The sequence below is a fragment of the Molothrus aeneus genome, unplaced genomic scaffold (genome assembly GCF_037042795.1).
Source record: "Molothrus aeneus isolate 106 unplaced genomic scaffold, BPBGC_Maene_1.0 scaffold_30, whole genome shotgun sequence".
Lineage (NCBI taxonomy): Eukaryota > Metazoa > Chordata > Aves > Passeriformes > Icteridae > Molothrus > Molothrus aeneus.
In genome coordinates this window covers 95,028-115,635 of record NW_027098964.1, presented here as the reverse complement: position 1 = coordinate 115,635, position 20,608 = coordinate 95,028, and the positions used below count along the sequence as shown (strand labels likewise).

At 61.0% G+C, this 20,608-nt stretch overlaps 1 protein-coding gene and 1 long non-coding RNA gene across 2 annotated transcripts; both read left to right on the top strand.

Annotated features, from left to right (window-relative positions):
* The first annotated feature begins 411 nt into the window (after nucleotides 1-411).
* EFNB3 (ephrin B3) lies at nucleotides 412-4,683 on the top strand. The gene is made up of 5 exons (XM_066570805.1): nucleotides 412-509; nucleotides 3,164-3,447; nucleotides 4,106-4,198; nucleotides 4,281-4,319; nucleotides 4,406-4,683. The coding sequence occupies exons 1-5, from the start codon at nucleotides 412-414 to the stop codon at nucleotides 4,681-4,683; spliced, it is 792 nt and encodes a 263-aa protein (XP_066426902.1).
* A 4,295-nt stretch (nucleotides 4,684-8,978) lies between these two features.
* On the top strand, nucleotides 8,979-20,543 carry LOC136570138 (uncharacterized). Its single transcript, XR_010785510.1, has 4 exons — nucleotides 8,979-9,087; nucleotides 13,415-13,470; nucleotides 18,693-18,782; nucleotides 20,487-20,543. It is a non-coding gene; the product is annotated as an uncharacterized lncRNA (long non-coding RNA).
* The last annotated feature ends 65 nt before the right edge of the window (nucleotides 20,544-20,608 follow it).

Sequence of the window (20,608 nt, the reverse complement as noted above, 5' to 3'; positions counted from 1 at the left end):
TAAGCCACGCCCCCAAATACACACCCTACCCCAATCCACGCCTTTTAAATATTCAAACCACGCCCACCTTTTCATGCCCCGCCCCATATCTCCCAAACAACGAGCACGCCCATCCGTGACCACGCCCCTTTATCAACCCCACCCACCCTCTTCACTACGCAGCCACGCCCACCCACGAGGCCCCTCCCCCGCTCCAAACCACGCCTTTCACTCCGAAAAGCCACGCCCCCATTTGAGGCCACGCCCCTCAGAAAAAAGCCCCGCCCCTCCTCCTCCGGCGCGGTCGCAGCCGGGGCGGGCCCGCGGGGACCCGGGTTCGAGTCCGGGCCGGGCCGGGGGCGGCACCGGGGGGGTCCCGGCGGGGGTGGCGGGGCCGGGCCGGGGGCGGCGGCCCCGCGGGGGCGGGGGGCGATGGCGGGGCCGGCGGCGGCGCTGCTCGTGGCCGTGCTGGGCGCGGGGGCCGCGGGGCTCAGCCTGGAGCCGGTGGTCTGGCACACCGGGAACCGGCGGTGAGAGCGGGGGCGACGGGGGCGGGGGGGGGACGGGGGTTGGGGGGCTCCGGGGGGATTGGGGGTATTGGGGGGTCCGAGGGCTTGGAGGGGACTGGGGGGCACCGGGGGGATTGAGGGGATTGGGGGGTCCGGGGACAATTGGGAGGTCCGGGGGGGAATTGAGGGGTTTGGGGGGTCCGGGGGTATTGGGGGGATTGAGGGGTCTGGGGGGGTCTTTAGGATATTGGGGGGGGCCTTGAGGGCGTTTGGGGGTCCGAGGGGCTGGGGGGCACCAGGGGGGTCTTGGGGTACCGGGGCTCTGAGGAGATTTGGGGTCTTGAGGGGATTTGGGGGCTCTGAGGGGATTGGAGGGGTCTGGGGGCTTTTGGGGTCCGAGGGCTTGGGGGGGGTCCTGAGGAACCTGGGGGCCTGTGGGGGTTGGGGCATTTGGGGGGGTCTGGGGGTGTCTTGAGGGATTTGGGGGCGTCAAGGGGGGGGATCAGGGGAGGCTGGGGGGGGAGGGGCTTGAGGGGTCTTGGGGACCTGAAAATGTCGGGAGGGAAAGGGGGGGGGGGGCTCCCAGGGGTCTGGGGGGGGGGGCTGGGGGTCTCCTCACCCGCTCCAGGTGACCCCAAGAGATGGGGATGGGGACATGGGGGGTGACACCGTGTGGGTGACACCGGGGGCGGGACACAATGGGCTGTGGGTGACATCGTCTGTGTGACACCGTGAGTGACACCTGGCGCTGTGACTGTGACACCGTGAGTGACACCGTGACCGTGTGACACTGTGACTGTGTGACACCGTGAGTGACACCGTGAGTGACACCTGGCGCTGTGACTGTGACACCGTGAGTGACACCTGGCGCTGTGACTGTGACACCGTGAGTGACACCGTGACTGTGTGACACCGTGACTGTGTGACACCGTGAGTGACACTGTGACTGACACCTGGCGCTGTGGCTGTGACACCGTGAGTGACACCGTGACCGTGTGACACCGTGACTGTGTGACACTGTGAGTGACACCGTGAGTGACACCTGGCGCTGTGGCTGTGTGTGACACTGTGACTGGGTGACACCAAGTGTGACAACTTGAGCGTGACAGTGTGAGTGACACTGTGACACCGTGGCTGTCACCGTGACCACGTGTGTGACACGGTGCGACGAGGACACCGCGTGCCAGCGCAGGTGTCGCCACATCTGTCGCACTGAGCAGGTGTGACACCGGCACAGGGGGGGGTGACACCGTCACAGGGGGGTGACACCGGCACAGGGGGGTGACACCAGCACAGGGAGGTGACATTGTCACCGGGGGGTGACACCGGGTGCCACTCCATGTGTGTGACACAGTGACATGGTGACAGCCACACAGTGACGGTGATGCGGTGACAGTGACACAGTGACAGCCACACGGTGACGGTGACACAGTGACGGTGACACGGTGACAGTGACGGTGACAGCCCCAGCCCCCCCTCGGGTCCCCCCCTCGGGTGCCCCCGGCCCTGGGTCCCCCCTGCTGTGTCCCCTCCCCCCCCCCAGGCCCCCCACGGAGCGGGTGGGGGAGGGGCAGCGGCGCCGTTGCCATGGTGACAACAATGGCTGCCCAACCCCCCCCCCCCCCCCCCCAGCGCTGCGGGGGCGCCTGACGGGGCTGTCACTGTCCCCATGCCCAGGGTGTCACCGTGTCCCCACACCTGACTGGGCTGTCACCGTGTCCCCATGCGCAGGGTGTCACTGTGTCCCCATGCCTGGTGTTGTCACCCTCCTGTGGTGTCACACGGTGTCACCCTGATGGTGTCACTGTCACGGTGGCAGTGTCACGCCTGTCACTGTGTCACCCCCACAGTGTCACCGTCACAGTGGCAGTGTCACGCCTGTCACTGTGTCACACACGCAGTGTCTCGTCTGGTGTCACCTCCGCTGTGTCACCCTGACCGTGATGGTGTCGCACGCAAGTGTCACACGCACGGAATGTCACACACACAGTGTCACACAGAGTGTCACGGTGTCACACACACACACAGTGTCACACACACACACAGTGTCACACAGAGTGTCACGGTGTCACACACACACCCAGTGTCACACGTTGTCCCCATGTCCCCCCAGGTTCCAGGATGCCGGCGGTTACGTGCTGTACCCTCAGTGTCACACACACAGTGTCACACACACACAGTGTCACACACACACAGTGTCACAGTGTCACACCCAGTGTCACATTGTCCCCAGGTTCCTGGATGCCGGCGGTTATGTGCTGTACCCTCAGTGTCACACCCAGTGTCACAGTGTCACAGTGTCACATTGTCCCCGTGTCCCCAGGTTCCTGGATGCCGGCGGTTATGTGCTGTACCCTCAGTGTCACACCCAGTGTCACAGTGTCACACCCAGTGTCACAGTGTCACATTGTCCCCGTGTCCCCAGGTTCCTGGACGCCGGCGGTTACGTGCTGTACCCTCAGTGTCACACACACAGTGTCACGGTGTCACACACACACAGTGTCATAGTGTCGCACACAGTGTCACACACAGGATGTCACACAGTGTCACAGTGTCACACCCAGTGTCACATTGTCCCCATGTCCCCAGGTTCCTGGACGCCGGCGGTTACGTGCTGTACCCTCAGTGTCACACCCAGTGTCACAGTGTCACACCCAGTGTCACATTGTCCCCAGGTTCCTGGACGCCGGCGGTTACGTGCTGTACCCTCAGATCGGCGACCGCCTGGACCTGGTGTGCCCGGGGGGGGCGGGGTACGAGTACTACAAGCTGTACCTGGTGGGGGGGGCGCAGGCGCGGCGCTGCCAGGTGCAGGCCCCGCCCCCCGGCCCCGCCCCCACGCTGCTGCTCACCTGCGACCGCCCCCAGCGCGACGTTCGCTTCACCATCAAATTCCAGGAGTTCAGCCCCAACCTCTGGGGACACGAGTTCCGCCGGCAGCACGACTATTACATCATCAGTGAGCCGTGACGTCATCAGCGGGGCGGGGCTGGGGGGGCGATGGCGTTGTGGGAGGGTGATGTCATCACTGGGGGGGTGATGTCATCGCTGGGGGGGTGATGTCATTGGGGAAGGGGTGGAGGGGTTGGGTTGTGTTCAGGGTGTGCTGGTGATGTCATCAGGGTGATGATGTCATAGCGAGGGGTGGTGATGTCATCGGGGAGGTGGTGATGTCATTGGGGAACGGGTGGAGGGGAGGGGGTGTGGAGTTGTGTTTGGGAGGGGCTTTGGGGAGGGTTTTGGGGCTCGTTCGCCCTCTGGGAGGTGCTGGTGATGTCATCAGGGTGTGATGTCATTGGTCTGTGATGTCATTGGCGTGTGATGTCATCGGAGAGGACTGGCATCAATGGCGTGACACCGTGGGGGGGAGCTGACAGCGTTAGGGCAGGGATGATGTCACGATGATGTCATCGCTATCACTATGATGTCATCAGCGCGTTATGCTGTGACATCATTGGGGGCGATGACGTCACAGGACGCGACATCCCCAGAACGGGTGATGACATCAGGGGGAGACGGGGAGTGACCAGGCTCTGACATCATTGGGGGGAGGGGTTTATGAGGAGTGCGATGACGTCACAGATGACGTCACAGTGGGCCTCCACCATCCTTTGCAGCCACGTCTGACGGGACCCCCGAGGGGCTGGAGAACCGGCAGGGCGGGGCCTGCCTGACGCGGGCCATGCGCGTCACTCTGCGCGTGGGGCAGCGTGAGTGCCCCGCCCCCACCCCGCCCCGCCCCCGCCCCCGCCCCTCCCCCTCTCACCCTCCCTCCCCTCCCCTCCCCCACAGGCCCCGGGGCGGAGCCGCCGCCAGAACCGGCCGGGACAGGTAAAGGTGCAGAGGGGGAGGGGCTGCAGGGGGAGGGGCTTTACCCACCTGAAGCCCCGCCCCTGACTCCTCCCCTTTTCCCCCAGGTTCAGCCAATCAGACGAGCCCGCCTGGGCCGGGCCCGCCCCCCGCGCGGGAGGGGGCGGTGCTGGGGGCGGCGGGGGGCGGGGCGGCGCTGCTGGCGCTGCTGGGGGGGGCGGGGGGGGCGCTCTGGTGGAGGCGCCGCCCCCGGAGACCCCAAAAAACCCCGCGGGGAGGGGCGGGGCCGGCGAGGCCACGCCCCCACGGAGCGGGCCCCGCCCACCCCCTGCGCGACCTGCCCCTCCCCCCCGCAGCCCCGCCTCCCGCCTATTACAAGGTGTGAGGGGGTGGGGGAGGGGGCGGGAGCCCAAAACTGGGGAGACCCCGCCCACAAAGGTGGAAGGACACGCCCCGCCCTGAAGCTCCGCCCCTTTGGGGCATAGAGGAATGAAGGACCCAAAAAGGGAAGAATTTGCCCCAAAATGAACCCCCAGGTGTGGGGAGGTGGGGCTTAATCAGGAGGCGTGGCCTGAATTGGGGCGTGGTCACTACAGGGCGTGGTCTAATTTGCATATGGTGCGGCCCATGGGCGTGGTCATCCAAATAGGGGCGTGGTTTCAACTGGGGAGGCGGAGCTTGAGCGGCTTTGAGGCGTCACCCCAGGAAATGGGCGGGGCTTGGTGATGCCACCCTCCCATTGGCCACGATTAAGCCCTGCCCACACAAAGGGGTGGGATCATTTAGGCCACACCCCCATGGCAAAAGGGGGCGGGGCTTTCCCATTGCAGACACCAAGAGGATGCCCAGGAAGTGACGTCACAGAGATGAAGAGGCGGGGCTTCCTGTGTGACATCACACGGGGGGGCGTGGCCTGACCACGCACCCGCTGCTGATTAGACGGTTTTGTGCAATTGGCTCCGCCCCATTCCTGTCATTCAAATGGGGTGGGCGGGGCTTGGTGAGGGTTTTGGCGCCCCCTGGTGGTGGGGGAGGGGCTGGAGGGGGCGGGGTCACCGGGTGGGGGGCGTGTCCCACCCGTCCGATGTCACCTTTGGCACTTGAGGCCCCAAATCTTCTTTTTTTTCTCCCCTAAACTCCAAAATTTCCCCTCTCCAGCCTCCTGATTTTGGGTCTAAATCCCTCAGTTTTGGAGACAAAAAAAGCCAATTTTTGTCCAACCCCCATATTCCACCAAAATCCTCATTTTTAGGGTCCCAAATCCTTTTTTTTAGAGAAAAAAGATCATTTTTGGCACCAAAACCCTCACTTTTAACAACTCAAACCTTCAGTTTTAAGCTCTAATCCCTCATTTTATTCCCCAAAATTAATTTTAAAAATGTTTAAACTCCATTTTGGACCTAAATCCCCAAATTCCTGCATACAAAACATCTTCAAAGGTCCAAACTTCATTTTTACATTTAAAAGATTTTCTTCTGGGCCAAATTGTTAAATTTTTTAAGGTTAAACCTGAGTTTTTAGTGTTCCAAACCTCATTTTGGGTTCCAAACCCACATTTCTAGGCCTAAAAACATTAATTTAAGGTCCAAAGCTGCATTTCCCCTCATTTTTGAGGCCCAAATCCAATTTTTATGAGTAAACCTCCAATTTTAGGGTTTAAACCCCTCTCTTGGGCATGAAAAATCCAATTTTGTCGTCCCAAACATCATTTTTAGCACCAAAAGCCTCAATTTAGAGCCTAAATTCTTCATGTATGGGATCCAAAATTCCACTTTTGGAACCAAACAATCATTTTTAGGGTGGAAATCCACACTTTTAGGGCTCAAACCCAAATTTTAGGGGCAAATGCTTCATTTTGAGGATTTCTAGGAAGGTTTAAAGAATTTTTTTGGTAATTTTAATGTCTCAAACCCTATTTTTGTGCCAAAAATCTTATTTCAGGGTCTAAACTCTCACTCTTGGGCCCAAATTCTCACGTTTAGGGTCCAATTCCCTTCTTAAACCCCCACATTTTACACCCTATTTTAAGGACAAACCCCTCATTTTTGGGCCAAAAGCTTTGGTTTTGGGGGGCAAATCTTCATTTAAATGCCGATTCCTGCTTTTTTTAGGAGTAGAAAGCCTCATTTTTAAATCCTTATCCCACGTTTTTAGGACCAAACACCTTTTTGGGACCAAATACCTCTTTTCTGGGGACCCACCCACCCCCATTTTGGGTGGACAAAATGATAAAGTACAAGGCCAAACCTCCTGGTTTTGGAGCAAAAATCTCATTTTTTGGTGTCTAAATCCCATTTATAGCCCCAAAATTTCGTATTTGTGAGCACACGCCTCAATTTTAGTTTAAAATCTTTAACTTCGAGCCCAAATTCTGCTTTTTTAGGTCCCTTTGCGGTCTCCAGCCCGAATTTTTGGGTCATTTTAATCAATTTTTGGGTCCAAATTTCCCTTTCCAAGGCCTCCACCGCCTCCCCCCCCCTCAGCTCCCGCTGTTGCCATGGCAACGGGCCCGGCGCGCCCTGTCGTGACGTCACGGCGGCGCCGGCCAATCAGAGCGCGGCTCGGCCGTTGTTGCTGGGGGGCGGGCAGGGGTCACGTGACCCCCCGAGAAAAAGGGGGGGGGTCCGGGGGTCCTCGTGCAAGGGGTCACGTGATGCCCCGGGCAAATCCCGAATTTCCCCCCAAAAATCCCGAATTTCCCCATTTAAATCCCAGATTTCCCCACACAAATCCCAAATTTTCCCCATTTAACCCCCAAATTTCCCCAATTAAACCCCAAATTTACTCGTGCAAATCCGGAACTTCCCCGTGCGAATCCCGAATTTCCTCATCCAACCCCCAAATTCCTCATTCCTCAAATCCCGAATTTCCTCATCCAAATCCCAAATTTTCCCCTCACAGATCCCAAATCTACCCACACAAATCCCAATTTTTCTCCATTTAAATCCCGAATTTCCTCACACAAATCACAAATTTTCCCACACAAGTCCCAAATTTGCTCAAATCCCAAATGTCCTCATCCAAACCCCAAATTTCCTCATTTAACCCCCAGATTTGCGCGTTTAAATCCCGAATTTCCCCACACAAATCCCCAAATTTCCCCATCCGAACCCCAAATTTCCGTGTCCAAACCCCTCCCACCACGGCGCCCCTCCCCCCTTGCACACGCGCGTGCCAACCCCGCCCCTCCCCCTCCCCCGGGCACCGCGGGGTTAAACTCGGCCCCTCCCCCACCCCGCGCCCCTCCCCCACTCCGCCGGAGCCTCCCGGGGGCGGGGCGAGGCTGAGGGGAGGGCGGGGCCACGCTCGGCCAAAGGCCACGCCCCCATTGGGCACGTGCGGTCCCGCGCGCTGCCCGAGGGGCGGGGGGAGCGCGGGGCGGGGCTTGGCGGAGCTGCCGCGCGCTGATTGGTCGGTGTTGGGAAGGCGGTTCTGTCATTGGCTGGAGCGCGGTGTCCCCAGGGTGGCCCCGCCCCTGTCCGTGCCAGGGCGCCCCCTGCTGGTCCCAGTGCGATTCCAGTCCCAGTGCGGTTCTGTACTGGTCCCAGTGCCAGCTTATACTGGTCCCAGTGCCTCCCAGTCCCAGTGTGGCTCTGTACTGGGTCCAGTGCCACTCTGTACTGGTCCCAGTGCCTCCCAGTACCAGCTCATGCTGGGCCCAGTGCCTCCCAGTACCGGCTCATGCTTGTCCCAGTGCACTTCCAGTCCCACTGTCGCTCCGTACTGGGCCCAGTGCCTCCCAGTCCCAGTGTCGCTCTGTACTGGTCCCAGTGCCTCCCCGTACCAGCTTATACTGGGCCAGTGCATCCCCGTGCCACTCTGTGCTGTTCCCAGTGCCTCCCAGTACAGGTTTATACTGGTCCCAGTGCCACCCCGTACTGGTGCAAGTGTCTCTCAGCCACAGTGTCACTCTGCACTGATCCCAGTGCCTCCCAGTCCCCGTGTCACCCTGTACTGGTTGCAGTACCAGCTCATACTGGTCTCAGTCTCCTATTACTGGGCAGTACCAGTCCCAGCGCCTCCCAGTGCCACTGCAGTCCCAGTCCCAGTTCCTCCGTCACCCTAGACTGGGCCCGGTACTTCCCAGTGTGATTCTATACTGGTCCCAGTGCCTTTCAGTGTTATCTCATCCTATTCCAGTCCATCCCAGTCCATCCCAGTGCTGTCCCAGTCCATCCCACTCTGATTCCAGTCCTATAGCAGCCCACCCCCGCCAGCTCCCATGACATCTCAGACCCTCCCAGTCCCCCCCAGTCCATCCCAGACCCCTCCCAGTCCATCCCCGTCCCCCTCAGTTCCCCCCAGTCCCTCCCAGTCCCTCCCAGTCCATCCCAGTCCACCCCGGTCTCCCCCAGGCGCCGCCGCGGTGGGCGTGGCCTCACGGCGAAGTGGGCGTGCCCCTCTGCGGGGCGTGGCGCGCGGTGGGCGTGCCCTCTCCATATATGGGCGTGCCGCGCGCGCGCCCTCCCTCCGTAGGCGTGGCCAGCGCTCCCTCAGCCCCTTTGTGGGCGTGGCCCTGCTGATCGGGGGGCGGTCCCTCCTCGGTGGGCGTGTCCCGGCGGTGGGGGCGTGTCCATCTCCCCCCTGTGGGCGTGTCCGGGGGGCGTGTCCGGGGCGGGCGGGGCGCGCGGCTCTCGGGTCCTTTGTTTGAGCGAGGCCGGAGCCGCGGAGCCGCCGCAGCGCCGGGGCCGGGCCGGGACCCCCGGGACCCCCGGGACCCTCCCGCACCCGGCACCCCCCGGGACCCCGCCGGCACCCCACGGACACACCGGCACCGGCAGCGCCGCAGGTACCGCTGAGCGAGAGAGCGGCGGGGGCAGCGCGGCCGGGGCGGCCGGGCCGCGGCCTGAGGGGAAGGGGTGGGGGGGGGGGGTGTGTGTGAGGGGTGAGGGGGGTGGGGAGGGGGCTGAGGGGGGCGGGGGGGGTGGGGAGGGGGTGTCAGGTGAGGGGGGTGGGGGGAGGGGGGAGGTGAGGGGGAATGAGGGGTCTCGGGTGGGGGGGGGGCAGCGTGAGGGGAAATTGGGGGGGGGTTTGGCGTGAGGGGAATGGGGGGGGCTGGGCTGGCGGGGGGGGCTCTGAGGGGGAATTTGAGGGGTGGGCTGAGGGAAATGGGGGGGTCTGGGGTGCGGGTGAGGGGTTTGGGGTGGGGGGGTCGGCGCTGAGGGGGATTTGGGGGGGTTGAGGTGCGTGAGGGGGAAACTGAGGTAAAATTGAGGGGATGGGGGGGAAAACTGGGGGGAAATGGGGAGCGGGGGGGGGGGGACACGGCTGAGGGGAATTGGGGGGGGGGGTTCCGGCCTGGTTGGAGTGAATTGAGGCGATTTTGGGGAGGGGGCGTCAAAGCTGAGGGGGATTTTGGGGGGGTCAGGGCTGAGGGGGATTTGAGGGGGGGTCTGGGGGTGAGGGGGGCACGGCTGAGGGGAATTGAGGGGGGGGGGGTCCGGCCTGGTTGGGGTGAATTGGGGGGGGGGGTGTCAGGATTGGGGTGAATTGAGGAGATTTTGGGGAGGGGGCGTCAAAGGTGAGGGGAAATTTGGGGGGGGGTCAGGGCTGAGGGGGATTTGAGGTGGGGGGGTGAAGTCTGGGGTGAAATTAAAGGGGTTTGGATTTAGGGGAGGGGAAATTGAGGTGAAATTTGGGGGGGCTCAGAGCTGGGCTGAAATCGGGGGGACTCAAATTTGAGGTGAAATTGGGGGGGGGTCTCGTCCTGTTTTGGGTAATTTTTGGGGGGGTGAAGTTGGGGGGGGTCAGATATGAGGTGAAATTGGGGTTTTTTGGGGGGGTTTGAGAAAAAATTGAGGTGAAATGGGGGGGTCTTACCTGGGGGGGGTCAGAGCTGAGGTAAATTTGGGGGGGGGGTCCTGGCTTTATTGGGGGTGATTTGGGGGGGGGGTCAGACTGAGGTGAAATGGGGGGGGGGGCAATTGAAATTTGGGGGTTTTGGATTGGGGGGGGTCAAACCTGAGGTAAAATGAGGGGAGGGGGGCAAAGCTGAAATAATGGGGGGGGTCTGGGCTTGGGGGGATAAAATGGGGGGGGGGTCAGGGCTGGGGTGAATTTGGGGGGGATTTGGGTTGAAATGAATTTTTTTTGGGGGGGGGGGACAGGGAGGGTTTTGCCTTCCCCAAATGATTTTGGGGGCGTTGGGGCTGAAGTGAATTTGGAATTTGGGGGGGGGGGATGTTCCTGTTCCCCCCCACCCCCAGCTGAATTTGGGGGGGGGGTCCTGGCTGAGGATTTGGGGAGGGGGGGGTCTTAAAGGGCCAGCACAACTTTGGGGGGTGCCTTTAGTGACCCCCAACAACCCCCCCCGTGCCTCAGTTTCCCCATGTTTGGGGGTGTCCCCCCTCTTGTTGTTTTTTTTTGGGGGGGGGGCACAGGAAAGTTTTGGGGGTCAGGGGAGGAGTCGAGGTGTCAATGGGGGGGGGTCTTGGAGGGATTTTGGGGGTGTCAAGGGGGGGAATTTGGGGGGTCTGGGGTGGGTTTGGAGGTGTTGAGGGGTCTGGGGGGATTTGGGGGGGCTCAGGGAGTGGTTTGGGGGTTTTGGGGGGGGTTGAAAGTTTGAGGGGTTTTTAGAGGAGGATTTGGGGCTGTCTGGGGGTTTTGGGGTGTCTGGGGGGGTCAGGTTGTGCTTTGGGGGGGGGTCAGAAAGTGGGGGGGGGGGGTCAGGCCTTGCGGCCATGTTGGGGTGTAGCCCCCTCCTGAGCCCCCCAAAATGCATCTGGGAGGCCCAAAACCGCACCTGGGACCCCCAAATCTGCACCTGGGAACCCCCAAATCTGCACCTGGGAACCTCTAAACATGTCAGGGAACCCCAAAACTGCACCTGGGACCCCTCCAAACACACCTGGGAACCCCTAACTCTCCTGAACCCCCCCAAAATGCACCTGGGACCCCCAAATCTGCACCTGGGACTCCCCAAACCACACCTGGGACCCCCCCAAACACACCTGGGAACCCCTAAACATGTCAGGGAACCCCAAAACTGCACCTGGGACCCCCCCTGCCCCCCCCGTCAGGGCGCTCTGGGCCGGGCTGGGTGCGGCCTCCTGATAAGGCGGGTGTGGGAGCACTGGGAGGGACTGGGAGGGACTGGGAGGGACTGGGAGCTGGGGGCAAGGGTGAAGGCTGCACTGGGAGCACTGGGAACGGGGTAAGGGCTGCACTGGGAGCACTGGGAGCACTGGGAACGGGGTGAGGGCTGGACTGGGAGCACTGGGAACACTGGGAATGGGGTGAGGGCTGCACTGGGAGCACTGGGAAGGACTGGGAGCACTGGGAACACTGGGAATGGGGTGAGGGCTGCACTGGGAGCACTGGGAATGGGGTGAGGACTGCACTGGGAGCACTGGGAACGGGGTGAGGACTGGACTGGGAGCACTGGGAATGGGGTAAGGGCTGCACTGGGAGCACTGGGAACGGGGTGAGGACTGGACTGGGAGCACTGGGAATGGGGTAAGGGCTGCACTGGGAGCACTGGGATTGGGGTAAGGGCTGCACTGGGAGCACTGGGAACGGGGTGAGGACTGGACTGGGAGCACTGGGAACGGGGTGAGGACTGGACTGGGAGCACTGGGAACGGGGTGAGGACTGGACTGGGAGCACTGGGAACGGGGTGAGGACTGGACTGGGAGCACTGGGAATGGGGTAAGGGCTGCACTGGGAGCACTGGGAGCAGCAGGTGTTTGTACTGGGAGCGCTGCGTGAATGTATACTGGGAGCACTGGGAATTGCAGATCTTGGTGGGAACTGGGAGTGACGGCTACTGGTGTTACTGGGAGTGGTGGTTACTGGTGTTACTGGGAGTGACGGCTACTGGTGTTACTGGGAGTGATGGTTACTGGTGTTACTGGGAGTGACGGCTACTGGTGTTACTGGGAGTGATGGTTACTGGTGTTACTGGGAGTGACGGCTACTGGTGTTACTGTGAGTGACGGCTACTGGTGTTACTGGGAGCTGGGAGTGACGGTTACTGGTGTTACTGGGAGTGACGGCTACTGGTGTTACTGGGAGTGACGGCTACTGGTGTTACTGGGAGTGATGGTTACTGGTGTTACTGGGAGTGACGGCTACTGGCGTTACTGGGAGTGACGGTTACTGGTGTTACTGGGAGTGATGGTTACTGGTGTTACTGGGAGTGATGGTTACTGGTGTTACTGGGAGCTGGGAGTGACGGCTACTGGTGTTACTGGGAGTGATGGTTACTGGTGTTACTGGGAGTGATGGTTACTGGTGTTACTGGGAGTGGCGGTTACTGGTGTTACTGGGAGTGACGGCTACTGGTGTTACTGGGAGCTGGGAATGGTCACTACTGGTTTTACTGGGAGCAGTGGGAGCTGGGTATGGGGGATGTTACTGCACCCAAGAGCGTGAGATACTGGGAGTACTGGGAATGGAGGTGGCTGTACTGGGGATACTGGGAACAGCAGTACTGGGGATACTGGGAATACTGGTATTGGTCATACTGGGGATACCGGGAACAGCGGTACTGGTCATAGTGGGGACACTGGGTACACTGGTATTGGTCATACTGGCAGCACTGGGGATACTGGGAGCACTGGCACTGGTCATACTGGGAGCACTGGTGATACTGGCAACACTGGTATTGGTCATACTGGGAGCACTGGGGATACTGGGAGCACTGGTACTGGTCATACTGGGAGCACTGGTACTGGTCATACTGGGAGCACTGGTATTGGTCATACTGGGAGCACTGGTACTGGTCATACTGGGAACACTGGTATTGGTCATACTGGGAGCACTGGTACTGGTCATACTGGGGGCACTGGTATTGGTCATACTGGGAACACTGGTATTGGTCATACTGGGAGCACTGGTACTGGTCATACTGGGAGCACTGGTACTGGTCATACTGGGAACACTGGTATTGGTCATACTGGGAGCACTGGTACTGGTCATACTGGGAACACTGGTATTGGTCATACTGGGAGCACTGGCACTGGTCATACTGGGAGCAGCAGCCTGGGCCCTACGGGTCCCAGTGTGGCACTGGGAGGGGGCAGGGGTTTCCCAGTGCTCCCAGTAAGGCTCTGGGAGGGGCAGGGGTCTCCCAGTGCTCCCAGTGCTCCCAGTAAGGCTCCTCTGTGTCCCCCCAGGCCATGGCTGGTGCGTAGCCCCTCCCCCACCGGAGCCGGACCCGACCCTCGGACACGTGAGTGCCCCTCCCCCCTCCCATGGCCCCGCCCCCTCCCTGCCTGGTGTGGGGGACAGCGGGGGTGACAGTGACACCAGGGGTGACAGTGTGTGACTGTGTGTGACACAGGGGTGACAGTGTGTGACTGTGTGTGTGTGTGACACCAGGGGTGACAGTGACACAGGGGTGACAGTGTGTGACTGTGTGTGTGTGTGTGTGTGACACAGGGGTGACAGTGACACCAGGGGTGACAGTGTGTGACTGTGTGTGTGTGTGTGACACCGGGGGTGACAGTGACACCAGGGGTGACAGTGTGTGACTGTGTGTGTGTGTGACACTGGGGTGACAGTGACACCAGGGGTGACAGTGTGTGACTGTGTGTGTGTGTGTGACACCAGGGGTGACAGTGACACCGGGGGTGACAGTGTGTGACTGTGTGTGTGTGTGACACTGGGGTGACAGTGACACCAGGGGTGACAGTGTGTGACTGTGTGTGTGTGTGTGTGTGTGACACAGGGGTGACAGTGTGTGACTGTGTGTGTGTGTGTGTGTGTGACACAGGGGTGACAGTGTGTGACTGTGTGTGTGTGTGACACCAGGGGTGACAGTGACACCAGGGGTGACAGTGTGTGACTGTGTGTGTGTGTGACACCAGGGCTGACAGTGACACCAGGGGTGACAGTGTGTGACTGTGTGTGTGTGTGTGTGTGTGTGTGTGTGTGACACCAGGGGTGACAGTGACACCGGGGGTGACAGTGTGTGACTGTGTGTGTGTGTGACACCAGGGCTGACAGTGACACCAGGGGTGACAGTGTGTGACTGTGTGTGTGTGTGACACCAGGGCTGACAGTGACACCAGGGGTGACAGTGTGTGACTGTGTGTGTGTGTGACACCAGGGGTGACAGTGACACCAGGGGTGACAGTGTGTGACTCTGTGTGTGTGTGTGTGTGTGACACAGGGGTGACGGTGTGTGACTGTGTGTGTGTGTGACACCAGGGGTGACAGTGTGTGACTCTGTGTGTGTGTGTGACACAGGGGTGACAGTGACACCAGGGGTGACAGTGTGTGACTGTGTGTGTGTGTGACACCAGGGGTGACAGTGACACCAAGGGTGACAGTGTGTGACTGTGTGTGTGTGTGTGACACAGGGGTGACAGTGACACCAGGGGTGACAGTGTGTGACTGTGTGTGTGTGTGTGTGTGACACCAGGGGTGACAGTGTGTGACTGTGTGTGTGTGTGTGTGTGTGTGTGTGTGACACCAGGGGTGACAGTGACACACCTGTCCAGGTGTGTGTGTGTATGTGACACCAGGGGTGACAGGGGGTGCACACGTGTGTCACACAGGTGTTGCACAGACTAGACAGCGTCACACCTGTGTCACTTCCATAGGACAGTGTCACACCCATGTCACAGCCATAGGACACTGTCACACGCGTGTCACGCCTCAGAACAGCGTCACATGTGTATTACACATGTGTCAGCTCCCCAGGACAGTGTCACGCATGTGTCACCTCCCTAGGACACTGTGTGTGTCACCCTCTCAGGACACTGTCTCATCTGTGTCACCCTCACAGGACACTGTCACATCTCTGTTACCTTTCTAGGACACTGTCACACGCGTGTCACACCCTCAGGACGGTGTCACACGTGTATTACACATGTGTCAGCACCATAGGACACTGTCACACCCGTGTCGCCCTCACAGGACACTGTCACACCTGTGTCACACCTACAGGACACTGTCACACCCGTGTCAGTTCTGTAGGACACTGTCACACCTGTGTCACCTCTGTTAGACACTGTCACACCCGTGTCACCCCCACAGGACACTGTCACACGCATGTCACCTCTGTAGGACACTGTCACACCCGTGTCACCCTCACGGGACACTGTGACACCTGTGTCAGTTCTGTAGGACACTGTGACACCTGTGTCACCCTTGTGTCACCTCCTTAGGCCAGTGTCACACCTGTGTCACCTCTGTTAGACACTGTCACACCCGTGTCACCCTCACAGGACACTGTGACACCTGTGTCACCCCCACAGGACACTGTCACACCCGTGTCACCCACCAAGAACTCTCTCACGCCCCTCTCCCGTTGTCCCCCCTCCCACACGTGTCACTGTCACCGTCCCTGTCACTGTCCCTGTCCCACACCTGCCCCTCCCCCGCCCGTCCCCCAGAACCAGTGGTGACTCAACTGCCCCTCCCCCACCCTGAGGCTCCCCCGGATCCGGGGACACCCAGGGACACCCCAGGAACACCTCAGGGACACCTCAGGGACACCCTGGGGACACCCCAGGGACACCCTGGGGACACCTGAATGTCACAGGGACACCCCAGGGACACCTCAGGGACACCTCAGGGACACCCCAGGGACACCTCAGGGACACCCTGGGGACACCTGAATGTCACAGGGACACATCAGGGACACCCCAGGGACACCCTGGGGACACCTCAGGGACACCTCAGGGACACCTCAGGGACACCTGAATGTCACAGGGACACCCCGGGGACACCTCAGGGACACCCTAGGGACACCTGAATGTCACAGGGACACATCAGGGACACCTCAGGGGACACCCCAGTGTCACAGGGCCACCCCAAGGCCACCCAGAGCAGGGGACAGCGGTGACGCGGGTGTCACACGTGGGGTCACGGGAGGTCCCCCAGGGTGACGCGCGTGTCCCAGCCGTGTCACTCCGTGCCGTTGTCCCTGTCCCCGGGTGTCCCCTGTCCTCACCTCACCCTGCGTGTCCCCGTGTCACCCCGTGGCTGCTGTCCCCGTGTCACCCCCTGCGTCACCCCACGTGGCCCTGGGTGTCCCCACGTGCCCTCCCCGTGTCCCCAGGTGTGTCCATGCCCTCCCCGTGTCCCCAAATGTCCCCACGTGCCCTCCCCGTGTCCCCACGTCTGTCCCTGTGTGTCCCCACATGTCCCCACGTCTGTCCCTGTGTGTCCCCACGTGCCCTCCCCGTGTCCCCACGTGTGTGTCCCCCGTGTCCCCCGGTGTCTCATGTCTCTGTCCCCCTGTGACCCGTGTCCTCCCCGCCTGTCCCCCGATGTCCCCGATGTCCTGTCCCCACCCAGTGTCCCTCCCCATGTCCCCCTCATCCCATGTCCCCTCTGTGTCCCCCAGTGTCCCCTCCGTGTCCCTCCTGTGCCCCCCGTGTCCCCCTCAATGTCCCCCCATCCCGTGTCCCTCCCCATGTCCCCCAATGTCCCCCTGTGTCCTCCATCCTGTGTCCCCAATGTCCCCCCCGTGTTGTCCCCCCCATCCCGTGTCCCCAATGTCCCCCCATCCCGTGTCCCCAATGTCCCCCCATCCCGTGTCCCCATTGTCCCCCCCAATGTCCCCCCCGTGTCCCCAATGTCCCCCCTTTCCCGTGTCCCCAATGTCCCCCCGTGTCCCCATTGTCGCCCCCATCCCGTGTCCCCAATGTCCCCCCCGTGTCCCCCATCCCGTGTCCCCATTGTCCCCCCCAATGTCCCCCCCGTGTCCCCAATGTCCCCCCATCCCGTGTCCCCTCCATGTCCCCCCCTTTTCCCGTGTCCCCCCCCCTCCCCGCCGGGATTCCCCCTCCCCCCCTCTCCGTCACGGGCATCCGCTGACGTCACGGCGGCGGGAGGGGGGAGGGGAGGGGACACCCACGCGGGGCCGGTGACTCACGGCAGTGCCGGTGTCACCACGCGGGGCCGGTGACTCACGGCGGGGCCGGGGCCGGTGTCACCACGCGGGGCCGGGGCACACGCGGGGCCGGCGGCGCCCGGGGCACACGCGGGGACGGGTGAGGGACAGGAGGGGACACCCGGGGGGGGTGAGGGACCCGGGGGACACCCGGGGACACCCGGGGGGGGTCAGCAGGGTGGGGGAGGGGGGGGACGGTGACTGTGTGTGACCGGGGTCATGGGGGGGGGACGACAGGGATGGGGTGGGGGCACGGGTGGGAGCGGGGGGGGGCAGCCTGGCCAGGGGTCACTGTTGGTCACTGTGGCCGTGGGTCACTGTTGGTCACCTGTGGTTGTGGGTCACTGTGGTTGTGGGTCACTGTTGGTCACTGTGGCTGGGGGTCACTGTGGTTGTGGGTCACTGTTGGTCACTGTGGCCATGGGTCACTGTGGTTGTGGGTCACTGTTGGTCACTGTTGGTCACTGTTGGTCACTGTGGCCATGGGTCACTGTGGTTGTGGGTCACTGTTGGTCACTGTGGCCATGGGTCACTGTTGGTCACTGTGGCCGGGGGTCACTGTTGGTCACTGTTGGTCACTGTGGCCGTGGGTCACTGTTGGTCACTCTGGTTATTGGTCACTCTGGCCAGGGGTCACTGGTGACCGTGGGTCACTCATGGCTGTGGGTCAGTCTGGCTGTGGCTCAGTCTGGCTGTGGGTCACTCTGGTTGTTGGTCACTGGTTGCTGTTGGTCACTCTGGCTGTGGATCTCTGGTTTTTGTCACTCATGTCTGTGAGTCACTCTGGCCGTGGGTCACTCTGGCCGTGGGTCACTCTGCCTGTTGGTCACTCTGGCCATGGGTCACTCTGCCTGTTGGTCACTCTGCCTGCTGGTCACTCTGGTCACCCACGTTTGGGGTTGGGTGTCCCATGGGTGCATCACGTGGCGCCGTGTCCGGGTGGCTCTGTGTGTCACCACCTGTCCCTCGTGTGTCACCCTGGGGGTGTCCTGTGGCCCTGGTCACGTGTCCCCGAGTGTCACCGTGTCCCCGAGTGTCCCCGAGTGTCACCATGTCCCCGAGTGTCACTGTGCGTCCCTGTCACCCTGTCCCTGTGTGTCTCCGATTGTCACCCTGTCCCTGTCACCCTGTCCCTGTGTGTCCCTGTGTGTCCCTGTGTGTCCCCCAGTGTCACCCTGTCCCCATTGTCACCCTGTCCCTGTTACCCTGTCCCCATTGTCACCCTGTCCCCGAGTGTCGCCGTCCCCTTCCCGCTCCCCGTGGGCGTCGCGGGGTCCCTTTGGCCACGCCCCCGACCGTGACGTCACGGGAAGGCCCCGAAATTCTCCCTCAGCTTTGGCCATGACGTCACAGCTGGGGGTGGGGGAAGGCCCTGCCCCTCCCCAGTGTCCCCAAATGTCCCCAAATGTCCCCAAATGGTCCCCAAATCCCTCCCAGCGCTTCTCCCCATTCAGCCCCACAGGGGGCGTGGCCCCGCCTTGCCCCGCCCTCCCCTCTCCTCATTGGCCAGCACCAGCCTGAGCCCTCTCTCCATTGGTCGCCCTCAGGCTGAGCCAGAGCCGGAAGGGAGCGATGATTGGCTGCCGGGCGAGAGGCGCGCTGTGATTGGCCGGTTCCTGGAGAGCGTCGCGTCATCGGTGAGGGGGCGGGGCGTGGGTCGAGGGGGGCGGGGTCTGTGATGTGTGGGGAAAGCACCGCCCACTTCTGCACCACGTGATCGCGGGATCGCCCGCCCCCTCCCTCTGGGGGCGGAGCCTCAGAACTTTGCCCTAAAATTGACCCAGAATTGACCTAAAAATGCCCCAGAATTGTCCCTAAAACTGCCCCAGAATTGACCTAAAAATGCCCCAGAATTGACCTAAAAATGCCCCAGAATTGTCCCTAAAAGTGCCCCAGAATTGACCTAAAAATGCCCCAGAATGGATCCAAAACTGCCCCAAAAGTGCCCCTAAAAGTACCCCAGAATTCACCCTGAAAGTGCCTCAGAAGTGCCCTAAAATTGACCCAAAAGTACCCCAGAATTGCCCCAAAACTGCCCCTAAAAGTACCCCAGAACTGCTCCAGACTGCCCCTAAAATTGCCCCAAAATTGCCCTAAAAGTGCCCAAAATTGCCCTAAAAGTGACCCTAAAACTGCCCCAGAAGAGCTCCAAAATTGCCTCTAAAATTGCCCCAAAATTTCCCTAAAAGTGCATAAAACTGCCCCAAAAGTGACCCTAAAACTGCCCTCGAACTGCCCCTAAAATTGCTTCACAATTGCCCCAAAATTGCCCTAAAAGTGCCCCAGAACAGCTCCAAAATTGCCCTAAAAATGCCCCAGAATTGCCCCTAAAACTGCCCTGAAGGTGCCCCAGAGCTGACCCCAAACCTCCCTCTGCCCCCTAAGTGCCCCCTATGTGCCCCCAGCTGCCCCCTAAGTGCCCCAGGTGCCCCCCAGGTGCCCCCCAAGTGCCCCTGGTGCCTCCAGGTGGATGCGGCAGGGATGGGTCTATGGGTCTGTGGGTCTGTGGGTCAGGGATGGATCTATGGGTCAGGGATGTCTCAGTGGGTCTGTGATGTCTCTATGGGTCAGGGATGTTTCTATGGGTCTGTGGTGTCTCTATGGGTCAGGGATGTCTCTATGGGTCTGTGGTGTCTCTGTGGCTCTGTGGTTTCTCTATGGGTCTGTGGGTGTCTCTGTGGGTCAGGGATGTTTCTATGGATCTATGGGATGTCTCTATGGGTCAGGGATGTCTCTGTGGGTCAGGGATGTTTCTATGGGTCTGTGGGTGTCTCTATGGATCTATGGGATGTCTCTATGGGTCTGTGGTGTCTCTGTGGCTCTGTGGTTTCTCTATGGGTCTGTGGTGTCTCTATGGATCTATGGGATGTCTCTATGGGGCAGGGATGTCTCTATGGGTCTGTGGGATGTCTCTATGGGTCTGTGGTGTCTCTATGGATCTATGGGATGTCTCTATGGGGCAGGGATGTCTCTATGGGTCTGTGGTGTCTCTGTGGCTCTGTGGTTTCTCTATGGGTCTGTGGTGTCTCTATGGGTCAGGGATGTTTCTATGGGTCTGTGGTGTCTCTATGGATCTATGGGATGTCTCTATGGGGCAGGGATGTTTCTATGGATCTATGGGATGTCTCTATGGGTCAGGGATGTCTCTATGGGTCTGTGGGATGTCTCTATGGGTCTGTGGTGTCTCTATGGATCTATGGGATGTCTCTATGGGTCTGTGGGTGTCTCTGGGTGTCTCTATGGGTCTGTGGGTGTCTCTGTGGGTCAGGGATGTCTCTATGGGTCTGTGGTGTCTCTGTGGGGCAGGGCTGACCCCCATTTCCCCCCCTTTGCCCCCCCAGGCCGATGCATCGCGCCGTGGAGCCCCTGGGGGGCCGGGCCGCTCGGGACCCCTTCGCTGTGGGGAGCCTGGGCTGCGGCGGGGGCTGGGCCGGCTGCCCCCCCCGGGCCTGGCTGCCCCCCC